Here is a 13,183-nt window from a genome sequence, read left to right as displayed (position 1 = left end):
GGTCCTTCAGCCACTGTTATCTCAGGGAGATTGCTTGTGTCTTCCCCAGTGAACACAGATCTGAAGTACCCATTTAATTCCTCTGCCATTTCTTTGTTCTTAGTAATATTGTTTCTGTCTTCAAGGGCCCAATTTTTGTCCTAACCATTTTTTTGCCTTGCACATACCTAAAAAAGCTTTTACTATCCTCCTTAATATTCTTGGCCAGTTTACCTTCGTACCTCACTTTTCCTCTGCGTATTTCCTTCTTAGTAATCCTCTGTTGTTCTTTAAAAGCTTCCCAGTCCTCAGTTTTCCCCACTTATCTTAGCTATGTTATACTTTTTCTCTTTTAACTTTATATGTTTCTTTACTTCCCTCGTCAGCCACGGACGCCCATGCCTCCTCCTGGGATCTTTCTTCCTTTTAGGAATGAACTGATCTCACACACACAAGTGGTACATGCTGCAAGTTAGCAGGCTGTACCTAACAGAATACTGCAAGAAACAATATTTCAGTTTCAACTACTAACAATCTATATGAGAATCTTAGACGAAGGGACTGAGTGCAACTTATTCAAATTTGCTGATGATATCGAGTTAGGTGGGTAAGCAAGTGGTGAAGAGATTGCACACAGATGTAGACATTTTAGTTAAGTGGGCAAAATCATCACCAAATGTTTAATGTGACAAAGCTAACCACTTGATAAGAAAAAAAGACAAAATATTTTTGAATGGCAAGAGACTGGGAAATGTTAGGATTCAGAGGGAGCTAACAGCCCTTATAAATAAATCAGAGAAAGTTAACTTAAGCAAGAAATTAGGAAGGAGAATGGTATTATGGCTTTTGTCATAAAGAGATTGAAGTATTCATATGAAGTATTCATATGTACAATTGTACAGGATATTGTTTGGTTTGACCTTAAGTGCTGTGTGTACTATTGCTGTGTGTACTATTGGTCCCCTCATCCAAAGAAGCATGAACTTGCCCCACAGGATGTGCAACAAAGTCTCATTTGACTTGTTCCTGAGTTGAAGTGATTGGCCTGAGGAGATATTGAGTTTTTTGGGTAGTCCTATTTCTTGCGTTTTGAAGAAAGAGAGATGATCTAACAGAATATTACAATCATAAAGATAGATAAAGGACAATTGATTTCTGGTTTACGTTCTCCAGAATGTTGGCATCCAAGATGGTATTAGGAATACAGAACATGGGGATAATGTAGAAAGAGAGAAGTGTGAGGATGCCTGCAGATACAGTAAATGAAACAGGATCCTGAGCTGTGGGTTCCAAGTTAAGGAAGCTGTTCAAAAGATAGGCAAATGTATGGATAAATCACAGAAGAGTGGGATCAGTAGTATACCTTTTAAAAAGAGCTGGCAGGCAAAAGGGACCAAATGGCCCCTTCCTGTGCTGAATGGTTTTTTTTGTGATGTTCAGTATTAGATGGATAGTGATAGTAACTCTGAGGAGGTTGGTTCTATACAATGTTAAGACTGTCCACGATATAGAGTGGTAGACAAACAAATACAATAACAGAGTGCTAACATTGAAGAATTCTGTAGTAAGGGATAACAAATTATTCTGTTACACAGTCACAATCAGTGGTCCCAAACAGTACAGGTAGTTCTTCTACAATGCGATGGTTGTGTTCTCTTGCAACACTGCATTATAGAGAAAAATTATGTTTTAGAAACAGTGCTTGAAGTGTTGATGATGCAATCGCGTTACATCAACACACGTTTTAAAAGTTCCCACTTTAGAAACAGTGTCCCCAGTTCATCAATCACGTTATAGCACATTTGTGTTACAGAATAAGTGTTGTAGTGGAATGACTTGTATATTGCCTATTGGTCAGGTTGAAAGACATCATAAAATTGGAAAAAATACAGGAAAGGTAAGGATAGCAGCAAAGAATTGTAGCTCGTAATGGAAATAGTTTCAGATAAAAGTATATTTAAGGACTTTAGAAGGAGTTTAAGATCGCAGAGTAGAAATCTCCACCAGTTAGAGTTTTTCAGACATGGAACAAGCAAAATGCATAATAGGGATCCTGCATGTGTAGGAAATCTGGACTTCCAGAAGGCATTTGATAATGTTTTGCACAAAAGGTAATACACAGGATAAAATTACATTGGGTAAGGGTAATTTGTTAGCTTGGATAGAGGATTAACTAACAAACAGAAAGAACAAAGTCAACATAAATGGGGTAACAAAGGAGAGAATAGGGCCCCCCCAAAGATCAGCAAGGCGGCCTTTGTGTGGAACCATAGAAAATGGGGGAGATACTAAATGAGTATTTTGCATCAGTATTTACTGTGGAAAAGGATATGGAAGATATAGAATGTAGGGAAATAGATGGTGACACCTTGCAAAATATCCATATTACAGAGGAGGGAGTGCTGGATGTGGATAAATCCCCAGGACCTGATCAGGTGTACCGTAGAACTCGGTGGGAAGCTAGAGAAGTGATTGCTGGGCCTCTTGCTGAAATCTTTGTATCATCGATAGACACAGGTGAGGGGCCAGAAGACTGGAGGTTGGCTAACATGGTGCCACTGTTTAAGGGTGGTAAGGACAAGCCAGGGAACTACAAACCAGTGAGCCTGACCTCGGTGGTGGGCAAGTTGTTGGAGGGAATCCTGAGGGACAGGATGTACATGTATTTGGAAAGGCAAAGACTGATTAGGGATAGTCAACATGGCTTTGTGCGTGGAAAATCATGTCTCACAAACTTGATTGAGTTTTTGTGAAGAAGTAACAAATGAGGATTGATGAGGACGGATAGATAGATGTGATCTATATGGTCTTCAGTAAGACGTTCGACAAGGTTCTCCACGGGAGACTGATTAGTAAGGTTAGATCTCTCGGAATACAGGGACAACTAACCATTTGGATACAGAACTGGCTCAAAAGGTAGAAATCAGAGGGTCATGGTGGAGGGTTGTTTTTTCAAACTGGAGGCCTGTGACCAGTGGAGTGCCACAAGGATCGGTGCTGGGTCTTCTACTTTTTGTCATTTACATAAATGATTTGGATGCGAGCATAAGAGAGTAAGTTTGCAGATGACACCAAAATTGGAGGTGCAGTGGACAGCGAAGAAGGCTACTTCAGATTACAACAGGGTCTTGACCAGATGGGCCAATGGGCTGAGAAGTGGCAGATGGAGTTTAATTCAGATAAATGCGAGGTGTTGCATTTTGGGAAAGCAAACCTTAGCAGGACTTATACACTTATTGGCAAGGTCCTTGGGACTGTTGCTGAACATACGACTTTGGAGTGCAGGTTCATAGCTCCATGAAAGTGGAGTTGCAGGTGGATAGGATAGTGAAGAAGGCGTTTGGTATGCTTTCTTTCATTGGTCAGAGAATTGAGTACAGGAGTTGGGAGGTCATGTTGTGGCTGTACAGGACATTGGTTAGGCCACTGTTGGAATATTGCATGCAATTCTGGTCTCCTTTCTATCGGAAAGATGTTGTGGAAAGATATAAAAGAGACCTAAGGGGCAACTTTTTCACACAGAGGGTGGTATGTGTATGGAATGAGCTGCCAGAGGATGTGGTGGAGGCTGGTACAATTGCAAAATTTAAAAGGCATTTGGATGGGTATATGAATAGGAAGGGTTTGGAGGGATATGGGCCAGGTGCTGGCAGGTGGGACTAGATTGGATTGGGATATCTGGTCAGCATGGACGGGTTGGACCGAAGGGTCTGTTTCCATGCTGTCCATCTCTATGACTCTATAAATAGGTCTTTTCCTGGTTCGTAAGATGCATCCAGTGGGGTGTCACAGGGTTCGGTCCTTGGGACCCCAACTATTTACAATCTATATTCATGACTGGATACAGAGATGGAAGGTAAATGGAGAAAAAGTTTAGGGTGCTTTGATGCAAGAGGAACCCGACTGTCCTCGTGCATAAAATCGCAGAAAACTAGTATGCAGGTACAGTAGGTAATAAGGAAGATAAATATAATTTTAGCATTTGTTTTAGGAATAGAGAATGAAAGTAGGGATGTTTTGCTGCAAATGTACAAGGCATTCAAAAGACCACACTTGGAGTGCTGTGTATAGTTTTGGATGTAGTTGTATTGGAGGCAGTTCACAGGATCTTCACTAGAGTGATTCCTGAGATGAGGGGTTTATCTTACGAAGAAAGATTGAACAGTTTAGGTCTAACTCTCAAGTTCAGAAACATAACAAGAAATCTAATTGAGGTATATAAGATGCAAAAGCAGATTGACAAAAGTAGATGTGGAGAGGATGTTTCTTCTTTGGGGCAATCTGGAACAACAGGTAAGGGGTAACAGAATTAAAACTTCTCTCAAAGGGTCATGAATTTATGGAATTAACTACCCCAGAATGCAGTGGTTGCCAGAACATTGAATTTAAGGAGGAGATTCTTAATTAGTAAAGGGTTGAAAGCTATGGGGAAGCAGGCAGAAGAGTGCAGTTGAGGCTAAGACGAGATGAGTCATGATCGCATTGAATGGTGGAGCAGGCTCGAGAGGATCAATACCTATTCCTGCTCTTAAGTTCTATGTTCTTACATGAAGATATAAATAAAGCGTAGTTGGTATTTAAAGTGAGGTTGAAGGTGAAAAAGGGACCAGTAAAAGACCAACAGACCTGAAAATGGAAAAGGTTTATTTTATAAGCTTATAAGTAGTACTTTTAAACAGTTAGGAGCATTCAGAGGTAAATGAGAGAATCTAATTGTGTGTGATATAGGCACATCAAATCTTTGATTTTCTTATATACAAATGCCAATAGAAGTGATAAGAAGGTGTATTGCAAAAAAATGAAGAAGAATTGTTGTAAATAATTGAGGGCAAGAATATTCTGAAGAAAAGTGAACTCAAGTTCCTCTGATAGCATTAATTCAAGATATAATTGAAAGACATCAGAGGAATTAGCAGAGGCTCTGGCTAAAATATCCTCCATAATTATTCAATCTGTAAAATTTGAAATAGCCAATGTAAAACATTTCATTTAAAACGAGCTGGATAATTATAAACTGGATGTCATCAGTACCAGACAAACTCTTGAGAGTCCATAATTTAAATTAAACTAATAAATATTCAGAAATGTGTGATTGGTTTTCCAAAATAGCTTCACAACAAACAAACGTTTGAATTTCTGCCTATATCTTTAAAGTTGAGGGATGTCAGCAGTTGCCGTGAAACACTACTTACTTTTCTCGTGGTGCAACCTTCTGCCATTCAAACTTGTATTCAGTCTCTCCTTCTTCTGTCTGCAACAGCACATTCAAACACTTCAGCTATGATTATATGTTAAAATCAAAAAAATTCTTCAAATTTTCAAACATTTATCTTAAATGGAGACATTTATCAACATAATCTTACCTCTTTGTTCTCTTTGTTGCCAGTCAATTTAGAAAAAAGGAAATTATGTTAGCTTGCTGCATACATAAATACAGAATCTTAAAACAGAAAGAACAATGATGAAAATTAAATACATGCAGATAATATAAAGACACTTGTTAAAACCTCTTACCACTCTTTACTCCTGGAGGTGCCTCATACATAAAGTTAAGCCCATTCTTCACACGTTCATCTCCCATGAGTAACCTTAAAAAAATGGCAGTTTTCCATATATTAAGGGTTTTAATCTCCAAAACAGAGTAATGCTTCTTTACGTCTTTTCATGTATCAATGCTCATTTTAAAAAGGTATCTATTTGTTTAATAGAATATGTATGCACAAACAAACTTGTATAACCCAAGCAGTTCTAGAACTGTCTCGCTTAAGTGAAATATTAAACAGCATGAGCAGGAAAAAGATAAAGCTATGTGCTTATTTTAAAGTAAAGCAGGAGATGAAGGCCTGAGGACATAAATGAAAAAGTTAGCGAAATGTAAAATTAGAGCAATTATCAAGAGCGCCATTTTACTCGAGCAATAGGTAATATTCTATACATAATTTCTCTCATCAAAATGGGACAGTTGGGGTACTAGAGGAATTAGCTTTGAAGGGCTAAATTGGCTTTCCTTTTTCGTGACTTTTCTTCTATCTGGCGATATAGAGCTACTGCTTTTTGATCAGAATGTTCTGTTAAATTGGTCTCACATCATTTGCCAAACTACAAGATGCCATTTGTTCAACACTTTATTCCCAAATTATTTCATGTTCCAATCTCTGGATAGGTAGCGACCAGATGTACCCTGAAAGATGCATGTCTGGACCCTTCATAAGCACTGACTTTGTGGTAATTGCCAGGAGGTTCAAATAACTGGGCAATTACCCAAAACATGAAATCCTCCAAAAACACAACACCGAGTTAGAACTGCAGAGGGCCCCAACACACATACATAAGTTGATAACCAGGAAAAGTTGGAGGAAATAAAATCTGGCTTAGGATAAAACTAACCCCATATTCACTACCCTGCCACTGTACTAGCCTACACATCCTGGCCCCTCACCCAATTATCTCAACCCAATTTTTTTTTAAACCTGACTCAAACTCAAGTTATTTAAATGTCCCACAGCAATTAATAAATGAATTACTTTACCAGAGTATGACAGTTACTGCTGTTCAAATTAGGGTGTGGCTTGGCTTCTCTTGACTCTCCTACACTACAAGGATTCAGCTGGATTGAAGGTATGCTGTGCATTTCCGAGGCATCCAGCATCAGAAATGCTAGTGATGTACAAAGGGTGAAAATGTAGGTGTAACTGCAGCAATCTGATGACGAGTGCTGCTGTTTGAAGATGGGGACCATGATATAAATATCCATCTGGAGCATTGTTGCTTGTATCAAAAAGGCATTTTGTTTGTGTCACACAGAAGTATAGTTACAAGAGTTATGCTCCCAAAAAACTAGAAGCAGCCATCCAGAGGCAGATCTGAGGTGAAAAATATAGGATGGACAGTTTCTTTATACAAATCACATCAGTGGCTTATTTCGCTGCTATCTCTGCACATTGAAGAGAAATCTAGTGCTTTTGAATTAACAAATTATTTTGATTTCCACAAGTCTTTGAAAAGGAAAATTTTGCAGACTTAAGCAGTAATAGAATCTTGACTGCCAAGGGAGAAGTTTCAGCGTGCGGTTAAATATCCAAAAATGCCAGTGCATCAACATCCCAACATAATCTTTCACTTTTGACTTTTACTGGGGTGCATTTTGAGGCATGCAAATAAACCTGTTTGCAGATGTCAGGTCAGTATTTTAAATATCTTATTAACACAGCCTTTAAACTAGAATTCAGCCTCTAACAAAAACAGAAGTTGTTGGGAAAGCTCAGTAAGTTTGGCAGCTTCTGTGAAGAGAAATCAGTGTTAACGTTTCAGGTCCTTCCCCAGTCACCAGACCCGAAATGTTAACTCTCATTTCTCTTCACAGATGCTGCCAGACCTGCTGAGCTTTTCCAGAAATTTCTGTTTTTGTTTCTGATTTACAGAATCTGCAGTTCACTTTTTATTCTAGCTGTAACAGCTGGTCCACAAATTTTGCGAGCCATATGAACTTGTCAAGATTCAGCAAAATTAACTGCAGCAGTCGTAGCAACACTCGCAGCTACTTTTGCCACAACCACATTCTGCTGCACTAGGCCAGAATCCCATTAAAATTCCAATCTACAAATCAGCAACCAGCCAAAGCAGCAGGAAAGGTGACTTTCAGGTTCACTTTTGGAACTCATACCTAAAAAGGACTCATGTTCCAAAATTACAAATGGCAGGAATTAGAGCAGAAGCTATTTCTCATTTTGCATATATTTACCAGATACCAAAACACAAATTTCCATGATTTTTAAAAATTAATTCGTGGGATGCGGGCACTACTAGCTGGCCATTGCCTGCCCCTCATTGCTTAGAGAAGGTACTGTCAGATGCATTCTTGACCTGCTACAGTCCATGTGCTTTAGGTTTATCCACAGTGCCCTCAGGGAGGGAATTCAACACAAAACATCTGTGAAGCATGGGAGAAATATATCTCAATTGGACAGACAGAAATATATCTCAGTTTGTTTTTGTGATGAAATTTGGACTATGTTACTGTGAGTGATGGCATACATGGTAAGTGGCAAATATTACAAGCAGAGTTGTAAGATCTGTCTCAGTTGTACAGGTAGTTCTCCTATAACATGATGATTGCGGTCTTGTGCAACCTCGCATTATAGAAAAATCGCACTTTAGAAACAGTGCTTGAAGTGTTGGAGTTGTAAAGGAAGTCATGGTGGCTCAATGGTTAGCACTGCTGCCTTACAGCGCCAGGGACCTGGGTTCAATTCCAGCCTTGGGTGACTGTCAGTGTGGAGTTTGCACATTTCTCCCCGTGTCTGCGTGGGTTTCCTCCGGGTGCTCCAGTTTCCTCCCACAGTCCAAAGATGTGGTCAGGTGAATTGCCCATGCTAAATTGCCCATAGTGTTAGGTGCATTCGTCAGACGGAAATGGGTTACTCTTCGGAGGGTCAGTGTGGACCTGTTGGGCCGAAGGGCCTGTTTCCATACTGTAGGGAATCTAATCACATTACAGCCAAAACCTATTTTAAAAGTTCATGCTTTAGAAACAGTGTTCCCAATTCATCAATTGCGTTACAGTGAATTCATGCTTACGAAATGCTCATTATAGCAGAACAATCTGTATTTGCCATTTAATGTGTGATTTATAATTTGTCCTTTAATTCAAGTTTAATATATTTTGATTGGCATTTTAGAGTGTTGGTAATTGAAGGTATTTAATATTTGCCATGTTTGACCCTTGTTCTTCTGTTTTAATGTGTAAAATCTTGCAGCGTCATTTTTTTTTCAGTAAAAAAACTGAGACTTAGGTTTATTCTATTTCAAAATAAGGCACTGGTCCCAACTTTCTATGCCCATCTTTCCCAGAAAATTATCCACAGAAAATCAGCTGAATTGAGTTGGGGAAATTGGGTGGTGGGGAAGTCTATTGGGGATGGTGGAAATGGCAGTGGTTTGCAGGAGTGAGGAAATGCAGATAGAAAGACAGGTGGAAAACCCAGGCTTAAATAGTGCAAGTTAACAATTTGAGTTAACTATTAAGAAATCAAAAACAATACAATGGATACAAATTCAAACCTGTTATCATATACTTCTTGCTCTTTTACATATTGTTGCATTAGTTCTTCTTGTTTCTTTTTCTCATAAGAAATTTTTTGTTCTGCCATCCATACCTGAAAAAAGGATATAAAGTTAGACTTCTATAAACAACACAACACTTCTGTTCTGATAACTATGGTATGAAGCAAAGATCTAAACTGTCTTCTCAAGTAGACATAAACAATCTCACAGAACATTAAGAGAGTTTGCCTACAGTCCAGGTCAAGATATATCTCTAGCTGAAAATGTGTTGCTGGAAAAGCGCAGCAGGTCAGGCAGCATCCAAGGAACAGGAGAATCGACGTTTCGGGCATAAGCCCTTCTTCAGGAAGGGCTTCCTGAAGAAGGGCTTATGCCCGAAACGTTGATTCTCCTGTTCCTTGGATGCTGCCTGACCTGCTGCGCTTTTCCAGCAACACATTTTCAGCTCTGATCTCCAGCATCTGCAACCCTCACTTTCTCCTCAAAGATATATCTCTAACCAGCATCACTAAAATATAAGCAGAATATCAAGTGATTTATTTAGTGAGCAGCCCTTGCAATGTTTAATTGTTATATTCCAAGGTTGTGAATAATATATATAACGTTATGGTTTTATGATACTGAACAGACTCAGTCCTTGAAACCTCCAGATCCAAAACTATAAAGCAATATATTTCATAAGTACATATTCAAATAAATCCTAATTTCAAGCACTAAAACTATAATTGCACACTCACTGGGTTGATAGAGACAGCCATCTAATAGTATTAGAGAAAAACAAAAAACATAGATTATAATTACATTGACTAAAATATGGGTAATAATGTTACAAACCATCCAGAAGATATGTATACTGAAGATAGGTAACAGCAAAAACAGCTTCCATTTCAGTAGCAATTCTGATGATAAAAACCTCCCTCTACACTTCATGTACATGGAAAAAGACACACTCAGCACAGAGAAGAAATAGTTATGAATAATGACCAAACGTCTGGACAAATTGATGTGTTTTATGGATAGTTAGAGGAGGGGAGAAAACCAAAGTGCGACATATGTTTAATTCCAAAGGAACCTGTGTGGAAGAAGGCAAAAACCCTGATGGCTGGTAATTCCAAGATCCTGGAGTGTGCAAGAATTTTTTTGATTGTAGAAGTTTAAAGAAATGATTAGGAATGGAGGCCATATGAGGAAGAATTTTAAATTGGAGGTATTGTAGGAACTGCCTCTTATAAAGCTGATGAGGAAATTCAGAGCTGCTGGCAGACACTGAAAAACGTGTCCCTATACAAAGGGTTGTCACTTACTATTTCTGGGTCGTATTGAGTTTATAAAACACTGAACTTCCAAAAGGGGAGTTAAAATACTTGACAATACTGCACCATATCAGGAAGCTACATTTGCAATGAATCCCTATGCTTACGCTGAATTTGCTGCATACCCAACAGCACCTGCGTCCGGCACAAATTCACGGAGATAGTGGAAGAGGCAAATTTGGACCCAGTACAAGACCCAGCAGCATTAGCAGCAGTTGCATCGGTGAGGTGGGCCCGAAGCAGGCTCATGGTGGTGGCAGAGTCAGTTTAGGTTAATGGAGTGGCATCTGCATTGGCATGGACTCAGTGGAGGTGAGATAGCGCCAAAGAGTGGTGACTTTCATTGCAATGGCAGCAGCATGCCTCGCCACAGGATCCATGGTGGAGCACTTAACAAGAAGGACTATAAAGTTGAACAGTTTTTTTTTAATTTTTCTGCCTTTACATTCCACGTTTTGATTTATTTTTGTGTTTAAAGATGGCGCTGGAGAGTAGTGACAGTATACAACACTTTTCACTATATTTTGTAACAAAATACACATGACAATAAATCAAATCAAATAATTATGGTCATCATTAGCACCTTATCCTGCAGTTCTAGCTTCTCTTTCCTTCCCCAACTCGCAGCTCCATTTTCTTCATATTTACAGTTTAAATGAACCCGATCACCCTCCCACAAGTAAGTTATTGGTAATAGACATCAGGGCATGTTGACTTGAGATGGACTTCTGGCCTCACAGGAAAGAAATCCTGCTCCCAAGAACAGTGTTGTATTCCAGAAGACAGGCAGTGATGAAGCCCATATTAATGGTAAGGTCAAGATCTTGCCAGGGACACAATGACAGGTAGTGTAGGGTGACTAGTTTTGGTGGGGGTGGGGTTGGGATGGGGGCGTGGTTGTGGAAATTTGGGGGTGAGTTTTGCATTGGGCTTCCGATGGTGATCTGAAAGCAGGTCACAGGTTTGTAATGTGCTATCAATTGAACCTGCTGTGTATTTTGTACATGGTACACACTACTGCCAAACTGCATCAATGTGGAGGAAGTGAATGTTCAAAATGATAGTTGGAATGCCAATAAAGGAGGCTGCTTTGTTCTGGATATGTTGAGCTTCATGGATGTTGTTGGAGTTGCATTCATCCAGACAAAGTATTCCACCACCCCTGACATCTGTCTTGAAGACTAGTGGACATACTTTGGGGATTCAGGAGATAACTGATCTGCTGCAGAACTCCTATGCTCTGACCTGCTCTGGTAGCCACAGTATTCATATGGCTAATCTAGTTAAGTTTCTAATCAATTGTGGTACCCAGAACATTACTGCTAGTGACTCAAATGATAGTATTGTCATTGAGTTCAAAGAGAGATAGTTTGATTCATCCTTTTGCAGCATAAGTGTTCCTTGCAACATCTGCCCAAATATCTCCACAGATCCAACTGCAGTGCACACTCAGACTTTGGTCTGTTTGCTGCAAGTTGTGTGATGTTCACAGAATTCCATCCTATTACCTCAGAACTACATTGGCCAACTGTAGTGTTGACATTTCTAAAGCTACTGACTGAATGATACATGTTAACATTTATGATATCAATTATTGATTATTAAATGTTATGGTCATTAAGAATAGCAAGTGTGAGAAAGACATCAGGGAAGGCCACTACATGAAGGACAGTTAGTTTCCCCCTAACTGCAGCCACATGAACTATGCATGCGGTCCCCCAGCCCTCCCTTTCGGCATGTCCTGGAGGGAGGTTATCACCCAGTCTCCCCGTCTGAGGATGGGGTGGGGGAATGGTTATAGTTGTACTTCTCACCCTGTCCCCGTGGTGGGGGAGAGAAAGGCTATCACCCTGCCCCCCTGGGTTGGGAGGAGGGTTTTACCATCTCCCCGGGGGGGATTATCACCGTGTCCACCTCCTCTCCTCTTGTCCTCTTTACCGCCCCCGCCCCCGCCCCGTGCTCTGGAGCAGGCCCCAGCTGCCGCTCACCTTCTTAATGTTGGATTTCGAGGCCGGGTGGAAATCCTTCTTGCACATGAAGTTGGCGAATGACTTGCCCATGTTGCCGGGAGCCGGGTCGGGGGTGTTTGCCCCGGGATGACTAACAGAACCGAGGTGGGGGAAGTACTGGGCGGATCAAGCGGGGCCTGTTCCTGGCCCAGGCCTCGGGCCCGAGTGAAGGCGCGCGGAGGAGGGGCGGCTCCCCGGGCAGCACCGCCCCGACACCAAACACACACAGTGCGCCCGGGAAGCGGTTCCCGATGATAAACCGGGATTGTGAGACCGTGAAAAGTGACGGTTCCGCCGACTCCCCAAACACAAGAATGTTGTTAAAGTGGGATGGAAATGCCCCGGAAGTGGTAACGGGTCGGTTCCACCATGACACTGGAAGAGAAACAAATCAATGTCCAGATCCAGATTCAGTTTCAGTTTCAGTTCCCAGAGAAAACCTGATCACGTTCGTGTTGACAAAATCCGGGGAGTCCGTGTAAACTGAGGGAGTATCAGAAAACAGTTGATTTCAGATACTAATCCAAGGCCCTCGCCAGGGACACTGCTGTTATATACTTTTTAAAAATCCATTCAGTTTCCCTACTGAATTCTGTTTTAATTGAGAGAAGATCGAGTGACATTGGGACGGAGTCTATTCCTCCAAGACCAACCCGAGTCCTGCAGTTCTGTTCGTAGTGTTAAATTATAATTCCGTCGGTGTTAGCGCTGTACAAGATCGGTAAAAACAATGACTGCAGCTGCTGGAAACCAGATTCTAGATTAGAGTGGTGCTGGAAAAGCACAGCAGTTCAGGCAGCATCCGAGGAGCCGGAAAAT

The 13,183-nt window shown here is 40.6% G+C and overlaps 2 protein-coding genes across 2 annotated transcripts in view; one reads left to right on the top strand and one right to left on the bottom strand.

Annotated features, from left to right (window-relative positions):
* cir1 (corepressor interacting with RBPJ, CIR1) overlaps positions 1-12,703 on the bottom strand; it is a 58,609-nt gene extending 45,906 nt beyond the window's left edge. Inside the window, exons 1-5 of the mRNA XM_043693596.1 lie at positions 12,344-12,703; positions 9,040-9,134; positions 5,494-5,567; positions 5,343-5,353; positions 5,172-5,230 (exon numbers count right to left, since the gene is read on the bottom strand). Coding sequence (XP_043549531.1) covers positions 5,172-5,230; positions 5,343-5,353; positions 5,494-5,567; positions 9,040-9,134; positions 12,344-12,415 — 311 coding nt within the window. The 5' untranslated portion in view covers positions 12,416-12,703. The remainder of the gene's footprint in view (positions 1-5,171; positions 5,231-5,342; positions 5,354-5,493; positions 5,568-9,039; positions 9,135-12,343) is intronic.
* Positions 12,704-12,809: 106 nt separating this feature from the next.
* Positions 12,810-13,183, top strand: part of scrn3 (secernin 3) — a 24,525-nt gene continuing 24,151 nt past the window's right edge. The window contains exon 1 of the mRNA XM_043693597.1: positions 12,810-13,034. The gene's annotated coding sequence lies outside the window, so the exon portion shown is untranslated. The remainder of the gene's footprint in view (positions 13,035-13,183) is intronic.

Source organism: Chiloscyllium plagiosum, chromosome 7, assembly GCF_004010195.1.
Source record: "Chiloscyllium plagiosum isolate BGI_BamShark_2017 chromosome 7, ASM401019v2, whole genome shotgun sequence".
In the NCBI taxonomy this organism is placed as follows: domain Eukaryota; kingdom Metazoa; phylum Chordata; class Chondrichthyes; order Orectolobiformes; family Hemiscylliidae; genus Chiloscyllium; species Chiloscyllium plagiosum.
The sequence above is the reverse complement of the archived record's forward strand: the minus strand, read 5'-3'. Positions and strand labels throughout refer to the sequence as shown.